General features: G+C 42.5%; 1 protein-coding gene across 4 annotated transcripts in view; it reads left to right on the top strand.

The window, feature by feature from the left end:
- The window catches only part of ANO9 (anoctamin 9), a 769113-nt gene that overhangs the window by 550804 nt on the left and 199852 nt on the right, over nt 1–18457 (top strand). For all 4 annotated transcript variants that reach the window (XM_078682729.1, XM_078682726.1, XM_078682727.1 and 1 more), the window contains 3 exons: nt 9337–9422; nt 13022–13156; nt 16576–16672. In XM_078682729.1, coding sequence (XP_078538855.1) covers nt 9337–9422; nt 13022–13156; nt 16576–16672 — 318 coding nt within the window. The remainder of the gene's footprint in view (nt 1–9336; nt 9423–13021; nt 13157–16575; nt 16673–18457) is intronic.

Genomic DNA, 18457 nt, shown 5'->3' with positions numbered 1-18457 from the left:
GCTCCTCTGGTTCTCATCCTTCCTTCTCCACAGATCTCAAAGATTCAAGACAAACCACTCTTTCTCGCAGCCCTCCCCAGTACTTATGGGGGTCCCCCAAGGATCAGCCCTTTCACCTATCCTCTTCAACCTTTTCTTGGAACCTCTCACTAATTTACTTAACTCTATGAACATTCTCTTCCACATGTATGCCGATGACACTCAACTCTATTTGAAAATGTCATCCTCGGATAACATCATCACGCTAAATTCTATCCTCATGTCGACTCAAAATTGGTTAACGGAGAACCATTTCCTGCTCAACGCCTCCAAAGCGGAATTCTTGCTCATCTCCCAGCCGAACCACACCCCCAAGATCGACCTCTGGATGCCTCACCTCACGGCTCTCAACTGCACTCCGATCATCATAGACTCAGCCAAATCGCTTGGAGTCACAGTTGACAAACACCTGAATATGAAGACTTATATCAACAACGTTTTTAAGGGAACGAACCACTTAATGAGGACTCTCAGAATTATCAAACCCTTCTTGCCACAGAAGGATTTCAAGCAGGTTGTACAAGCTCTTGTCCTACCAAGGTTAGACTTTGGCAGTGCAACTCTCCGTGGCCTTCCTAAATTTGCCATGAGGCACCAACAAGGCGTCTATCTCTTTGTTCCTAGCTCCATGGCACAACTAACAGTCACGGATTGCATCCTCTGCATAATATTATACCTTATAATTGTACCATAGTTTACTGTTTAGCATTTTTTTTGTTCTCCTTTTCTCAATTACTATGTTTATTTAATTTTGTCCTTTCTACCAATTTATTGTAAAGCGCTCTGATATCCTTCGGGATCTTGTTCGCACTATATATAAAACTTTATAAATAGAATAAAATAAATAAAATATGTAACCTTCGTTTTTGGCTAGAAAAGTAATTTGTTCAAGTGTGTGAAAAGCTGTATTTTAAGTGGCTTAGATTTGGGCCTTACCTGCAGGGTAAAACAGGACCAACAAAATGTGGGATACAAACAATATTGAGCCTGTCTGTATCCAAGGAGATTCTGATCTTCAGGAGTAGCTCACTGCCCCCTAGCCATCAGCCTGTGCTTAAGGTCACACACCCCTTATATAAGTTTGCTACTGGACTCTACATCTGTACTCTAATTGGTTCCTACATCTGAGGTTTCTATTGGGCTTAGAGTTAGGATTCTGAACGGCTGATAGATCTGGGGTTTTGATTGGTTCCTGTTTCTCGCTTTTCTATTAGACTTAGGGCTTAGGGTTTGTGTTCTGATTGGCTGCTATGACTAGGGCTGTTATTGGTTGTAAGGGCCTGGTCTCCTATTGGTCATAGGGCTTTGGGCTAGTGTTCTGATTGGTTAGAAGTAGGGTTCACATTGGCCGAAGGTGTCACCTGATCACTAGGCCTTTTAACATTAGGGCTCAGGGCGTCTCAGCCCGGGTGTCGAGGCTAAGGGTGGAAAGGACAAGAGCATTTGCCTGTTTTGGCTTGTTCAGGACTAAGGCCAGAAATGCTGCCTTTTTCCATTCCCCAGCACCCACCTTAACTCATCCACATCCATAAACATATCAACATGCTCACAGCGTATGCACTCTACTCATTTGCTACAAACAAACCATTACCACATTTCATTGTCTCAACAACTACTACAAAACCCCACAAACCACACCTATACACCCTTCTACCCCAACTACCACACAATGACAATATCACTCTCACACAAAACACCACTCTGTCCTATACCACTAACAAATCCACACATCGTCATCACAACGCCACACAACTTTAATCCATCCAAAAACAGACTCCCTTCTCATAAAAAGCACCAACTCTACCCTCTACTTACTCCTAAGAAATCACTTTCTGTCACCTCTAAACCTATACTCAGCCCGCCATTATTTCATACACCAACACCCTCCTCCTCTTTTTACCGAAAAAAACACAACCAAACAACCCTTAAACTCCATTCCACTACACATACTGTTGTTGGAAGCGCCGGGACGCCCCTTTGCCGGGGCAGCCGTGCGCTATATAAGCACGGATAACATAACATAACATATTACCTCTTTTAGCTATTCAATCTAACACAAACACTCATAACTGTTGTCCATCCCCTCACAGACCACATATACTCTTTTCCAAAACACACACCACCCCCTTTACCATTCAGCTTCCACTCACCAACAATACTTTACATACACATTTTTCTCACAAAACCACTTCATCATTTTCTCTCACTACTCCACTAAAACACAATATAATACGCACACAAGCACAACAAAATCACACACACACACTTTGTCTATTACACAACAAGGCTACTTTACAAAACATCACAGCTTACCATATCACACTCAACCACCATCTCCACCACCTACACACACAGACCCATCAGAATGCCTTCTAAGCCTGCTGAACAAGGAATACCATATAGAAAAGCTATACTATTGCTATCCTCATACAGCTAATACCACCACTAATGACACACCAGCTACAAGTTAAAAATATACTGCTCATTCTTCTACAAAACAAATTCACACCATCACCAAAACACAATCTCTAAACTACCTACTTGTAAATGCTTGATCACTCTCTAAAAACAAGCATCACATCCACAACCTACTCACTGACACACAACCTAACTTACTCTTCATAACTGAATCATGGTTGGGAGATGACATGGCTCCATTGTTGCATGAAGCCATTCCTCTAGCCTTTTAAACTTTCACACAAGATTGTATAGGCAAAAGAGAAGGTGGACTAGCTGTTATATTTGAGCCAACAATAAATCTCACTAAAGCTGACGACGTCTCCATACAAGGTTTTGAGGCCCTCTTCGCCAGGTGTAACCCTACATCAGCTTCCTCCTGTAACTTCCTTCTCCTTTACAGACCTGCACCTAGTAATGCAACATTTGCAGGCCCATCTCTAGATACAGTTTCAAACCTGATAACACTACACTCCAAGCTATGCATTCTTGGTAACCTAAACATTTGGTTTGACAACCCCAATATGACCAATCCAAAAACAACATCACTGGCTTAGACACCCTGAACTTACATCAGACCGTCCACAAACCCACACTCATCGCCGGACACATCCTAGAAGTCCTTTTTGCTAATCCAGAACTATTTACCTCTCAAAAGATTGCTCCAGTCACATGGTCAGACCACGGTCAGACTACCATTTGCTAGCTTTCCAACATAAAACACCACAAATCAAAACACCTAAAACCACCTATCTTGGAACAAACTCAGTTTCAAAAACTTAGAAACCTAACATCCAACACAGATCTAGACACAATAACTTCCATTAAAAACAAAATGAGTCACTACAGGAAGCATTTCATATCCTAATACCTCTGAGAACAACAAAACAGGACAAAAGAAATCAGCACCTTGGAGAAATACAGAATAAAAGAGATAACACAGCAAATTAGAAACCTGCAACGCACCTGGTTCAAAAGAAACAGCAATCAAGAAAAACTTCACCTACAGAACATTAACAGATTATACAAGTCAGAAATCAAAAAACAAAAAAAGGTACTATTGAGACAGAATTCAAAATGCTAAATGTGCATAGAGGTTTATACAATTCTCACTGAATTTCATAAACCTAAATGCATAGAAGAACTCATCCCATTACCCAAGGATTCACGGACAAACTGGCAAATCACTACACAACCAAAGCAGACATGTTGGACTCCAATTTAAAACGAAGGAAAACCACCAACACCAATCCGTTTCCAAAACCCCCCCTCCAATATCAGGCTAACATAAGCTCTGCCTTCCTTCAAACAAATATCACAAAGTGAATTTCTGGATCTCGTCAAAGCAAGAAAGCCTGCCGACATCCACTCTTATCCTTGTCCACTACATACCTTCAAGAATATTCTTTAAACTACCTCTGCTGCCTCACCATTAAGAAGAATCATCAATAATTCCTTAACTACAGGATTCATCATAGAAGAACTAAAAAACACATACATGCACCCATTAATTAAAGAAAACTTACCTGGACACGCCTAACCCGACAACTAAGGAGCGATTACAAATTAACCTTTCTTGTGCAAACTGATAGAAAGAGCTGCATTTGCCCAGATATCACAATTCATTGAAGATAACTCCATATTTTCTGACTTCCAAACTGGATTCCATCCAGGAAGAGGCACCGGATCTGGCCTCATTGCCACCTAGGATGACCTTGAGAACACAGTAGACCAGAACGGGGTTGCTGCACTACTTCTCTTCAACTTCTCAGCTGCCTTTGACTCAGTTGACCATGACACTGTAATACAAAGACTCAATGAAGCGGCATAGAAGGGACTGCTCTCGACTGGACCCCATCCTACCTTCGGAACAGAATGCCATCCATTCTTCCCCTTTCTCATCCAAACCATACTTCACAAACACAGGGGTCTCTCAAGGCTAACTGGAAATCCCCAAAGATATTGGAAAATCTCAAATGTTTAGCTGTCTCAGAGCTGCTGGTCATTGGATGACATGGTGACATCTCAAATTGAATGCTTCCAAAACATAAATACTCACATGTGGTGATTGGAAAAATTATGACCCACTTGCCGCCTAGCCTGACTATCTGGGAACACCTATAGTTTCTAAGGAAGTAAGAAACCTTGGAATTACTGTAGACTCTAAGCAATCAATGAATGTCCAAGTAGACAAATTGCCCTCCGAGACTCTTTGGCTATAGTGGCATATTCGTCAAGACAGTGGACATGCATATTTCCACGTTCACGTTTAAAGCCTAGCACTTTTAATAAATGCCTCACACTGAATTGATATAATCTGATGGACTAGTCAGAAATCTTCCAAATTGTAAAGAAGTGTAGTTGTTTGAATTTTTAAGAGCTTTAATCATATTTTTATATGATGTTTGCTGCATGATTTACATGCCAAATGTTTTTAGGGCACGGCGTAGAATGCAGTGGCGTAGATTAGAGTGTTGCATAGTAGATTGCAGAGGTGCAGAGTAGAGTCGCACAGAGTGCAGTGGCGTAGAGTGAGTCAGAGTAGATTTTAGTGCTGTAGAATTGAGTGCTGTAGAGTGCAGTGGCATAGAGTCGAGTGATGCAGAGTAGAGTGGCTCAGATTGCAGTGCCGTAGAGTGCCTTGGCATAGAATGTCATAGTGCAGAGTGAAGTAGCGTAGAGGTTTTTGTGCGTCTTTATTTAAAATGCGTTTGGAGACAGCCAACGTGTTTCGCCCAAACATGGGCTTCTTCAGGGTAAGTGCTGAATCAATAAATGTCTTGCCAGAGTAAATTGTAAAAAAAGGTTCAACGTGGTATGTCCGTTTGTGAGCGCAAGGTAGAGGCCTCAAGCCTAAGAGACTGTCTGTGTGTCCAAGTAGGTCGTGTGCCGTTTTAATCCAAGTCAGACAAATTGTTATTCAGCCCATAGCGCTACGGTATAAGTGAAGGTTTCTAGATCCAAGTGTTAGGAGATTCAAGCCCTGTCCGGGTGGCGTCCTGTGCTCAGCGCGATGAGAGGCAAACTGCAGTCTTTTAGGCTGGAGGCCTCTACCTCGCTCTCACAAATGGACATACCACATTGAACATTTTCTACAATTTACCCAGACAAGACATTTATTGATTCAGCACTTGCCTCTTCAAGCGCATTTGAAATAAAGACGCACAAAGACCTCAACTAACAACTACCAATTGTCTTTCTACTGTGTACATAGTACATTGCTTTACTTGTTACTAATTGATATTGCCTCTCATCCACCTTCTATGCATGTTTTGATTTGTGATCAAGGGGGGGCTGATCACTTGAGGTGGGCAATATCGTTACTCAACTTGACTAATCTAGGTAGTGCAGTCTCTTATAACCAGGCTACTTTCCTGTTTGCTGTATGAAGAGGTGTAGATTTCAGTGGCGTAGAGTGCAGTGTTGCAGAGTAGAATGTCATAAAGTACAGTGGTGTTGACTTCATTGGTGTAAAGTGCATTGGAGTAGAGTTCAGGGGTGTAGAGTGGTGTTGAGTAGAGTGGTGTAGAGTGCAGTGGTGTTGATTACAGTGGTGCAGAGTAGAGTGCAGTGGTGTTGATTACAGTCGTGCAGAGAAGGGTGCAGTGGCATAGAGTGCAGTGTCATGTGGTAGTGTGGAGCAGAGTAAAGTGACGTGGCGTAGAGTGGTGCATACTAGAGTGCGGTGGTGCAAAATGAAGTAATGCAGAGTAGAGTGGCATAGAGTGCAGTGGTGTAGAGTGCAGTGGTGTAGAGTAGAGTGGCATAGAGTGGAGTGGCAGAGAGTGCAGTGGCATATAGTGTAGTTATGCAGAATGCAGTGGCGTAGAGTGTAGTGATGCAGAGTAGAGTACAGTAGTGTGGAATAAAGTGCCGCCATAGAGTTCAGTGGCGGAGAGTGCAGTGTTACAGAGTAGAGTGTCATAGAGTGCAGTGGTGTAGCTTGGCGTAGAGTGGTATAAAGAGCAGTGGCATAGAGTATAATGATGCAGAGTAGAGTGCTGTTGTGTAGAGTGCATTAGCGTAGACGCTGTGTCATAGAGTGAAGTGGCGTAGAGTGGTGTGGTGCAGGGCTGAGTGGCATAGAGTGTAATGGCCTAAACGTGGCGTAGGGTGCAGGGGCATAGAGCACAGTGGTGCATAGTAGATTAGAGTGTCATACAGTTTATTGACATAGAGTGCAGGGGCGTAGAATTGAGTGTTACAAAGTAAAGTGCATTGGCGTAGAGTGTATTGTCATAGACTGCAGTGGTGTAGAGGGCAATGTTGCAGACTAGATTGGAGTGGCCTAGATTGGAGTGGTGTGAAGTGCAGTGGCCAAGAGTTCTGTGCTGTAGATTGGCGTAGAATGAATTGGCATAGGGTAGAGTGGTACAGAGTAGAGTAGAGAGGCGTAGAGTGCAGTGATGTAGAGTGGAGTGGTGCAGAGTGGAGTAGGGTGCACTGGCGTGGAGTGGTCTATTTTGGAGTGGTGCAGAGTAGAGTGCAGTGGCATGGAGTAGTGCAGATTAGGGTGTATTTGCATAGAGTGGCGTGTACATGGTGTGGTAGCACACTGTCTTTACAGACAACCCATTTTCAATTAAAAAGACATTTACATTTGCACAGACATACAGTTTTACTAGTAAAACTATACAGTGCACAAACGATAATGTGTGGGAAAAGGCACCACCTAGTTTAATGATTTGTTTTGATCATATTAAAGTATTAGTTTCCAACTCATTTCAGAATTAACAAAAATGGGATTCATTTGTGATCCTAATTCTGATATATCCTGAAATACTTGCACAGTTCAATTAACTGTGTGCTAGAAAAAATTACTTTCCTATGCCAAGTATCCAGCAAGATTGTCACATAAATCCTCACACTTTGAAGTCAGAGAAAGAAAAGTAAACACCAGGCTCCCTCAAAAGGCAGAGCCTGAAATTTGGCCTCAGTATGTGAATGCACAGCAAATATGACAAGATAAGAACGAGATTTACATGACTGTTTACAGAAAGGAGCATGTGTGGAAGAATACAAGGGTAGTTGGTGTGGAGCGGCTTTGCTCCTTGGGAAGGACAAATTCAGCCTGGACAGTCGTAAATGAATAAAACCAGCAGACCCAAGCAAATGTCAGTTACAAGCCACAAAGCCAATGACAAGCAACAGGTGGAATGCATTCCTAGGGAAGCTTTCGGAATTTCCCCAAGATGTCCTTAGCAAACTAAGCTGTGCTGTCTGGTAGGCTTTGACCTAAAAAGTACAATGAATATATCAACCCCAACAGGGAACACCATGTGATCTCTCTTCGCTCTCAGAGATGGGGAGTAAAGGCGTGAGAAAGAGAAAGAAAGGCTACATCTACCTAAGCCTTCGGTCTGGTATGGAGTGTTAATAGGGGCATGCGACCCCAGCAACATGTTGCCAAATGGAGTTCAGGGAGGTGAGGATGGCTAGTCTGAGGGAAGAAAGCAGGCTGAGTATAGTGAGGGATTGGAAGAGAGATGATCTCATTGGAATTACACTGTGGGGTTGAACTTGTTCTAATGGCCTTGGAGATGTCCAGCTTGGGGACGGGCGGTCTGTTTAGAATAACCAGGGGAATCCGTTGAGGAACTGCCCTGTCCCAAATAGCTGCCCTGGAGCATTGCTCTCTGCGTACTGGTCGAGCGTCTATGGACGTTCAGATGAGTATTAGTGTAGCCAGTATTAGATCGCTACCCTCTGCATGCTAATGATTTCCGCCCTGATTGGAATCATAAAAAAAATGACACAGTCTGCACCAGAATGCAAACGTGTTGTAAGAAAAAACAGTGCAACTGCAAAGCATGCTCCCGCCTTTAGACGGCTTATGATCTCTGGTAGTTCAGTGCATGTGCACGCACGCAGACGTCATAGAATGCAGGAAGGTGTCAGCTGCCTTCACCATCTTCTTGTATCTGATGATGAGCACATAATCTGGCCTGCAAGCTACATGTTTTTCAGAAATAAATCTATTGGTCGACATCAGTGATGTTTCCTAAGAAAGCGAAGCCAAAGGCTCACCCGCAGTATGGTGCACATGTCTATGAATTTAGGGTCTGGAGACTAACAGTACTCCATTATCAGAATCACTGAGCATGTGGTGCAGATAGTTACCAAATAGATTATTTTAAAAATGCAAGAGTGTGTCAGTTGACACCACACCAGGGACATCTGTGATACTGCAGAATTATGAGTGGTCTGGGAGAAGTTATAGCCACCATTATTAATGCCAAAGGCAACTTCAATAGAACACAAGGACCCAGGAAACTGCAACCATCATCTGGAAATCCTAGATATGTCAAAAAGAGAGGACTCCTGTGCAGTTTTTGAAAACTAGAGCCTTTGTAGAAAAGCTAAAGTCTTGAAAACGCATACAATTTTGTGTGTGAAAAACCAAAAACTGCCAACGCCACACCGAGAAGACAAAGCATGTGTGAGCATGTGTGTGCTCGAGCATGTGTGTGGTCATATGGGTAGTAAAGACACTCAGTGACCAATATCTACCATACATCAACAGTTTGCAATACTGCTCAACAAGGTAACTAACTGCTTTATGCCAAGATAAAGTGGAAATATATACTAAAGTGTAAAGTCGCCTTTGCTTCTGAAGAATTACACGTGATAAATGTGTTTTGATTTGTATATTGTTGTATTAGTGCAGCACTCACAGTTATATATAAGTCTGTTCTTGAGATTGGCATATGAGAGGAGGGTGAAGAATTCTCAGTTTTCTGGAGCTGAATCAACAGCTGGAAACTTGAAGGAAATTGACCGCGTTAAGGTTGGGCAATAATTTATTTCATTTTAATAAATGATGTTGTTTTTCCCCCCCAGAATTCGGATGGTTTTGGCAAAGCTTTGAAGAAAAAATGGGCCCGATGGAGAGATGTCATTTATGTACAGCCAGTCCAAGATATCAGGTACAGTTCTGTCTTCAAATTAGTCGAATTTAACGAGCACCTCTCCTCCATCCCCTGGCAGAACCCTAAAACGACAACTATTTAGCATCATCGAAAAAGTGGTAATTATATTAAATTGGTCTCTATTACATTGACAAGGAAGTCCCATAGGAACAAACTCTCTTTATAATGCAGTCCTAAGGAAGGTACAAAGGGAACAAATACCCAATTTCTATTACAGTGATAGCCAAGACCCAATGGGAAAAGTATTTTTCTATTACAGTGATAAAAAAACACTTTTAGGGGCAAAACCAAATCCCTGCGATGGTGATAGGGAAGTTTGGTTGTGAACAAAGGGCCTCATTTATGAGAAGTGACGCATCGCTGCGTGAAAACAGCGGTGCGCCACTTTTCAGTGCGCCCTCCTTGCGACATGACGGATGCGTCATATTTACTGTATGACGCATCATGGTTCAAGGAGTTACAGATACGTCAGTATTTCTGACGTATCTGTAGGCACAAAAGTGACGCATTGCTGGAGTGTGTCACAAAAGTGACGCAACTCCAGCAATGTGTCCTTTCACATGGGGCAAGTCCCATATGCCTGCTTTGAGGCAGGCGTAAGATATTGACACATTTGCACTCTGGAAGTGGCTCAGTGAAATCCCATAGATTTCACTGCGTCAGGTCTACAAGGCATACTTACGTGGGAACACCCACCCTGCATACATTATACCTGGCGCAGGTATAATGTAGCACAGGGGTTTACAAAGTGACGCATCTGCTTAGATGCGTCATTTTTTAAATAGGGCGCAACAGGGGGCATGTTTTACGCCGCTGATGCTTCACAAAAAGTGACGCAACGGAAGCGCAAAACGTTCACAAGGCCTCATAAATAAGGCCCAAAATCTCTAGTACACAAAACTGATGTTATGTTAGGTGTGGTTTTATTAAAATAGTGCATATACAGTGAAGGAGAGAGTCGGTTTCTGGAGGCATAGTGGGAGCACGTTTGAACTCTAAAAGACCTCTGACCTGATTTGAAATCTCAATTTATGGAAATGGAGATTCTGCGGTCATTGGTTGATTGGAGAAAATAACTAAGAATGGATCATACAAATTTTTTCTAAAATACTGGTAGTGAATTAATGAAGAATTTTCCCTATCAGACCGGCAGCTTTAAAAAGCACCCTTTTCTGTATGGGTGCTAAAGCTGGTGAGTTGTTTTCACTTTTGGAGTCCGGGCATAAGATGTATGGTAGCAGTTTGAAATCGCTCCGGTCAAAACATAATTCTGGCTTAGGACACCTAGGTAAATACTATTAACAAAATCCAGCCTCTAACATAAAAATGTGATACAGTAGCTCTCTTGGCAGAATAAGCTTAACCAAAGACCAGAGATCATAATGACAAAGAACTTTGAAACTGCCTGAGTCGCTTATGACAAGTGCCCTTTAACTCCTTGAGAATCCAAATCCAACAGATTCTAAAATAGCGAATTTTACCGATTCGGTATTTTAGAATCGGTAAATGATATGTAGCAAATTTTACCGAATTGATAAAAGTCGGTAAATACCGATTCAGTATTTACCGATTCGGTATCCCCCATTCATTCCTATGGGCCTGAAGGCCCATAGGAATGAATGAGAATTACCGATTCGGTAAATACCGAATCGGTAATAGGGGGTAGACTTACAAGGGTGGCAGGGTGTCACATTGACACCCTGTAGCACCCCTGTATTGTGCATGGGTGCACAAGTGGCACACATATGTCTGCCACATGGCACAGTTGAAAAAAGCACAAAATTGCTTTTTTTAAGGTTTTTGATATTTACCACCAACTATTAGTTAGTGGTAAATACCGAATCCTTAATAAACATGAGCACTCTTAGATGTGCTTGCTACATGTCATCTACCGATTCTGTAAATACCGAATCAGTAAATAACGAATCAGTAACATCCGATTCGGTATTTACCGAATCTGTATATTTTGGGCTCCTACATTACAAATTCCCAACACCGGTCGGTAACGACCGAAATTCGGTGATTTCGGCCGTTACCGAACGGTATTGGGCGACCTACATCTGGCCCTTTATATTGGATTCGTTATCAGCACCTCTTTTGTACTTGATTGGACTTTACATGCACTTATGTACATCCAGCTCCCAGTCATGGACGGACACTCGTTGAAATGTGAAGTTTATGATCTATTGACAATTTAGCTAATGTAGAGTAAACTTCTTTCACTCGCATGCATGAAGTGGTGTTCTCCAAACCAAGGTAAAGGTTTTGCCACCGAGGACAAACAGATGTTAAATATTATTGGGGAGATGGCTGACCCTAAGAGGCCTGGTGAGTTTATATGGTGATGTTACAGTTTATATCCAATTTCAGGGAAGTGACTCACTAACAAATAAAGAACCCCTGGACACCAGCTGGACCCAACCAGCAAAGTGAAATGGAATGGTTGACGGCACCGAACACAGCTGACAAATTTAACAGAATTCACCACCACAATCCCCTTCTATCTGTGGGTAATGAAGCGCATTTAAGTCTACCTAATAATTATTGAATACAAGACAAAAGCCATCAATAAAAGGCTTCAAATCGTTATTTCCATCTACAACAGTGTGTAGCTGTGCAGCTATTGCCCACTGGAGCAACCTGGCTAGGTAGGGTAACTGGGAAATAGGACCAAGGCTAATGAAATAGCCAGGACCCAAAGAAGGTGTTTTTGCCAGTGGTGCCACCACGCTTTTTGTCATTTATTGGGGCTCTGGAATCTCCACTGGGAACAAACCACAATCTTTATATTAGTAATAATGAATCCCAGATGCGGACAGTGCCATCCCTATAATAGCAATAGTGATGCCAGGACCAACTCATCTTCCTAATACTGTGATGAGGAGGCCACAATGGGGATAAATCCCAATGTCTAACCGTGAAAAGGAACCTCCAATAAAATAAACTACAGTCTCTATATTATTGATAATTAAGGCCAAATACTGTTCTCAAAATCAGCATTAAGGACACCGCAATGGGGACAAAGCCCTTTCTATATCAGTGATACCAAAGCCTCAGCAATCCCACCCACACTCTGCCTCAGAGAGAAGGAAGCCGACTAGGGACAAAACGGAATCTCTGCGACAAGGGAGTGCCAACAGGGACCGTACTTTTTCTGTGCTCTGTAAGGACCCCTCCGTGGGAACAAAACCAAACCTCTAGAACAGTGATAAGCAAGCCCACAATCGGACCAACTCCTTCTTAGTATCACACCTATAAAGTAACACCAATGGGAGCCAGACATTGCGAAAGTAGTGCCAAGGAATTAAGACTGAATACATCTCGCAGTCGTATCTTACGGTGATAACAAGTCTTCATGTGTATGTATTACAATGGCAAGACTCCCTCGCATTATAACTTAAATGTTTTCAAAGTCAATTAAGTCCACCGAGGATATAACTGGTCACTCTGAAACAGTAGATTTGATTATGTAGACCTTATCTGAACTAATTAACTACTGTGTTTAATGAAAACCCCATTAGTGGTTGTTAGGAGTGCCAAGATGTTACATTTGTATTGCTTGAAGATTAACTGCATCACGTGACTTTGTGTTGCAGAGAGTATTTTGGGGAGAAGGTCGCCCTCTACTTTGCCTGGCTTGGCTGGTACACCATCATGCTGTTCCCTGCTGCCATAGTAGGGATAATTGTCTTCCTCTATGGACTGGTCCACTTCAGCTCCAGCCAGATCAGGTGCGTGAGACCTTTTAGGAGCAGGGAAGATCACTGTATGTTGGTGAATGGAGTTCTTTCAATAAATGTATTGATTCGGCGCATGATGCTTGTCGAGTAAACCTTCCATTCCCAGATGCTGAGACATATCGAAGGGATAGTGATAAGGTAGATGCATGGGCCAACGTTGAATGATTAGATCTCCTATCATCATCCATTTTCAGCATTTTATATAACATAGCAAATAATGTTCTGTATTTGTGATATTAAATTCAACCTGTCTCACTTTGAGAAAGGATGTGTGCTTAGAAACCTTAAACTAAATAATGTCAATCCTCACATATATACACTTAAATCTATCTTGATGTAAATATTAATTGTGTAATTATTGACTAGCTAAGTCAATTATATTTTGCTTGAATGCATCTTGTTCGCAAGGTTTGAAAAACATTGAAAACTGCTTTTTAAAACTTCTTCTTGGGCTATTACTTTGTCTTGCCATTACTTTTGACCAGATGAACTATTCTGCTGCAGTTTGGCTCCTCATCCTGGTAATTGTTTGCTGCGGTAATAAGCAAATGTTTCAAACTCTTTTTTTCCTAAAGGAATGTTTTAACACTAAATGTTTGAAATGAAATGCTTCCCTACTACGTTCTTTTAAATGTGTGTATAATGCCTCGAAGCGGAATAGGAGACATGGGATTATGGTACTTTGTTGTGAAAATAGTCAAAAGTACCGGGGTGGTGAAGCGAATGATAAAAGTGAATAAGGTGGAACCGTGAGGAGATTGTTGACTGGGTAGTAGGGATAGTGAGGTGTGAGGTGGCTGGGTAATAGAGATAGTGAGGTGTAAGATGACTGGGTAATGGAGATAGTGAGGTGTTAGATGATTGGGTAATAGAGATAGTGAGGTGTGAGATGATTGGGTAATAGGACAGTGAACTGTGAGTGAAGCGAATGATAAAAGTGAATAAGGTGGAACCGTGAGGAGATTGTTGACTGGGTAGTAGGGATAGTGAGGTGTGAGGTGGCTGGGTAATAGAGATAGTGAGGTGTAAGATGACTGGGTAATGGAAATAGTGAGGTGTGAGATGATTGGGTAATAGAGATAGTGAGGTGTGAAATGATTGGGTAAGAGGACAGTGAACTGTGAGTGGTACGCTCTAACTAGTCTTCTCATTGACTGACCCTTGATAGTTCAGTACCCTGCAGTATTTGAGTCATTCTACCAGTACTAAAAGTGCCACTGTGTCTGTATTGAAGCGCCTTAGACCTTACTATTTTGATTTAGCAATTTGGGTAATTTGTGAAGAACATACCTTACCTACCAATTACTGGCAGTAAAGTCAAGAGACGTGTTGTAATTTGTTTGAGTTTGAATGTGTTAGGAGGTTTGATTTAAAATAATAGACATTATCTTATTAAATAAATATACTATTCAGTGCTATATTGAGTCGGGCGCAGAATTACATTGACTCAGTAAGCTTTATTCATCTATGTTTTACTTGGTGTTAGCTCAGACGCTTATTGAATTTGGGTATTTTCAGTTCCTTTGGAGCATCACAAAGGTGGCATTGGGCACAGACCTGGGCCACAATGATTTTTACTGTTTAAGCTGCAGGCTCAGAGTGCACGGTTGGAAGTTTAAGAGCGATTGACGTTAGAATGTGAAGAAATTCTAGGACTAGACAGAGAGTGATATTATTGTCCGCTAGGAAGTCAGGAAGTGTATCCATTAGTGGACATCAGAGCTTGTCTCTCCTGGAACAAAAGGCCAGAGCTCAGTTCTTTCAGTTTTTAACTTGAGGCTGGTGGCAGACCTTTAGGTCTCAAGCCTCGATCACTGAGGTTAATTCCACATTTAATGAGTGTTGCCTTTCACGACTATTGGTTTACTGCTGAATGGAGTCACATCAGCCTGCTGCCCATGGGGTTCTTCAGAGGTTCCATAAAATCGCTGGAGACTGGATGGAGTCCTAGTGGACTCCAAACTGATATGGGCAGGGTTGGGGCTGGGAGTCACTCATCTGTACGATCTACGTGCAACTGGTTGAAAATGAAAAAACACATTTAAAGACCTTTACCCTCAATTACACAAATTGGAGGACAATACAGAGGAGTATACTGTGGTACACCATGTAACCGGCAACTGAATGTTGTGCAGCGTCACTGGAGAGGTGCTACTTTTGTCTGTCATCTGGAGGATTTCCTTGAACACCTCCAGAAGGACGTGTCTGTACTTTTGCCACATTAATAGGTGTGGCCAGACCCATGTCTGTCTGTATGGGTTTTACTGCAATAGGCATGCCCCCACTCTCTGTTTGGTCATGTGTGTGACTCAAAGGCCTGCGAAGGCTCAACAGTGACCCAGGATCACATAGTCTAGCCTGGCGTTTTTAGCAGTGGAGTGATGAGTAGGACCTTCAACTGGGTAGAGTTGAGAATGACTTGCAGAGGATCAATGGTGGTTGGAGAGCATTTATTGCATCGGGCAGGGACTGCATCTCCTAATTATGTACTTTCAGGGTAACAATCCGTAGCAGAAATTCTGGGAGGGAAATAGTTGATAAGAGTCCAAGCATGTTTGGCTCACATTTAAACTAGCATGTGTATCCTCATCACCTGAACTTCATGGGCTTCTATGGACCCCTCACCTTTGTCTGTGCAGAAGCAATTCCTTAGACAAATCTAGACCTGTCAGACTGTCTAGTGTCACCTCATGCCCCTAGTCCGGAAACCTAATCCACATGTGAAAATGAAGCTTTACATTATGAGTATATATTTAAAGGGTTTGAGCTCTCTACTTCAATAAAGTAGAGAGCTCAAACCCTTTAAATATATACTCATAATGTTTTTGTATGAATTCATAGGTTGACGGCATAATAAGATGAACCTGAAGGATGATTTGAGAGACTGGCTTTAAAGATAGCGGGTAAATGGTTTAAAGGGAAAACAAAAAAAATGTGACGGACAAGGTGGAAGGGGAAAAAGAGGGCAGTTAGACATGTAAGGGAGAACATATGAGAACGATTAGGTGTGTGTAATATAAAGTTAAAGGACATAGTAATGTGTGGACAAGAAGGATAGAGGATAGAAAAACTTAGGAAGAAGGTGGAAAGACTTCGAGCCTGATTTAGATCTTGGCGGATGGGTTACTCCCTTACATCGGTGATGGATATCCCGGCCACTGAAATATAAATCCATAGGATATAATGGGATTTATATTTCAGCAGCAGCAGAGTAACCTGTCCTCCAAGATCTTAAGCATTAAGCATGCCCTTAGACGTGTGGGTGAAAGAAAGGGAAAAAAGATCATTCATTTGGAACATGGCATTCATTAGTGGTTTGGAATGAATCAATACTGTGGTTCACTAAAAAGATATCTGTAGAAAAATGAAGAAATCAGGCACTTGACACATTTTCTCTGTTTTTCCACCAGTAAAGAGATCTGCCAAGCCAACTCGACCATCATGTGCCCACGATGCGAACCACATTGCCCATACTGGGAACTCGCAGACACATGCACCTATGCGAAGGTATTAACGATTTTGAGAGAGGATACGAAGTCAGCCAACTGCTATTGGCTGTCTTCATGCTGCTAATATACATGCTGCTTTATAATTTACTGTAATTCCAGCATAAGCATACATGGTTGTGTAATATATATAGAAGAAGGCATGGTTGCATACTGGGGTGACTAAGATGGGGTGGACTGATGCAGGAACTTTTTCAGGAATCCCGGGACTGGCAGGGATTTCTGGGTTCAGATTGAGGTTGCAACTGGTGTCCTGAAGTGCAACCTTACTATTGAGCCCAAAACTGAGCATCAAGTGCACCCATTTAGCACTTGACCCTCAGGGTTGAGCATTCCAAGGTTTACTCAGGGAATATAGCCTCAGAACTCTTTGCATCAACCAATACAAGTCAGTCATTTCGTGTCCAGTCATTGCTCGAGTCTTTAAAAAAGAAGTACTTAACTCAAATCACACACAACATAAGGCTGTGTATAATATCTCAGAAAGTAGCAAATTGTACAGGGTGTTACTAGTAACGTTCTGTGGTTAAAGGGAGACAGCAAAGGCTCTTACTGTGGGACACCCTACTGTGATGCTGCTTGGCAGAGTAAGTCTTTTGGGAGGCTGACCTTGTTGTGGGCCAGTGAACTGGATTGTCCCTTCTTAATTTGTTTGAACTTTGGTCCCACCTTCTGAGTTCTCCCAGCTTGTGCAGTACTTTTTGTAGTCCATTAGATTGCCTGGTGTTGAAGACAGTGCTTGTGTTCTCTGGTGTTCTGTGCGGATCCAACTGCAGTGCACCAGATGGCCCATGAACCCCAGTGAGCAGTGATCTTGCCTGATCCCAGCTGACTGATGCGTGACTGGCATATATGGTTACTACATGGTGCTATAGGTAAGCAGAGACAGCACCCGCGAAAATGTGTGATTGTGATAAGGCGGTGGTGCTCATGGCTTGGCTGATCTTGCAGCTTGAGTTCTTCCTTGTGCTCAAATACAAATCCTACCACCCAGACAATTTAAGTGGCCAACGCTAGTTGTAACAGTGAGTACGTAGACCCTCTCTATCGATGCTGTTCTCCTTTGGCACTCTTGTTTATCCTCTCTGGGATTCGCTGACTGCATTTAGTTTCTTCCAGTACCTTGTGGCTCCTTGGCACTTTGTTTTCGCAACAAAAGTTTGGACAGACTTTAGTTCCTCAATATTCTGCTTCCACGGCATGCACCATTCTGCGGAGAAATTTAGGTTACTCCTGGGACTCTCCTACAAATGTGTGATGCATGTTGTTCTCTAGTGCTGCAGTAGACGTCTTTGGCTTTTCCCACATCTGCATCTTGACGGCCCCTCTGCTACTTAGCACTGTCTCCCTCATGTAAAGGCCCCAACAGTGCCCCACCTGAACTGTCAGCTATTTTCTCCCTTGAAGCAGGGGCCAGGCATCGCCCTCCATGAAGTAGGGGTTGAAGTTCCTAGGCTTCTGGCCCTGAACCTGGCAAGTGGAGTTGGTGTTGAATACCCCAACCTTGGATCACAAAGGGACCCCATATTATATTATTGAAATGTTGGTGCACTGGCTGGAAGTTTCTGGCTATCTTTAAGTTGTGTAACATTGTTGTGTGTTTCAATAGACAACTCGGAGACTGAATCTGGCCCTTTTGCTTATTCTACTCAGACTGTTGTTGTCAATGTGTTTAATACAAGGTGCTAGCTGGAATGTAGGATGCAGCTGGGAGCCTCCTGGCAAGAGAGACCCAAAACAAGGCAACAAAAGAAATAGAGGCTTTTACCACCCAACCACATGTTAA

This window comes from Lissotriton helveticus, chromosome 3_1 (assembly GCF_964261635.1).
Source record: "Lissotriton helveticus chromosome 3_1, aLisHel1.1, whole genome shotgun sequence".
NCBI classification, from domain to species: domain Eukaryota; kingdom Metazoa; phylum Chordata; class Amphibia; order Caudata; family Salamandridae; genus Lissotriton; species Lissotriton helveticus.
Note: the sequence above shows the minus strand (reverse complement) of the source record. Positions and strands in the feature narration are given on the sequence as shown.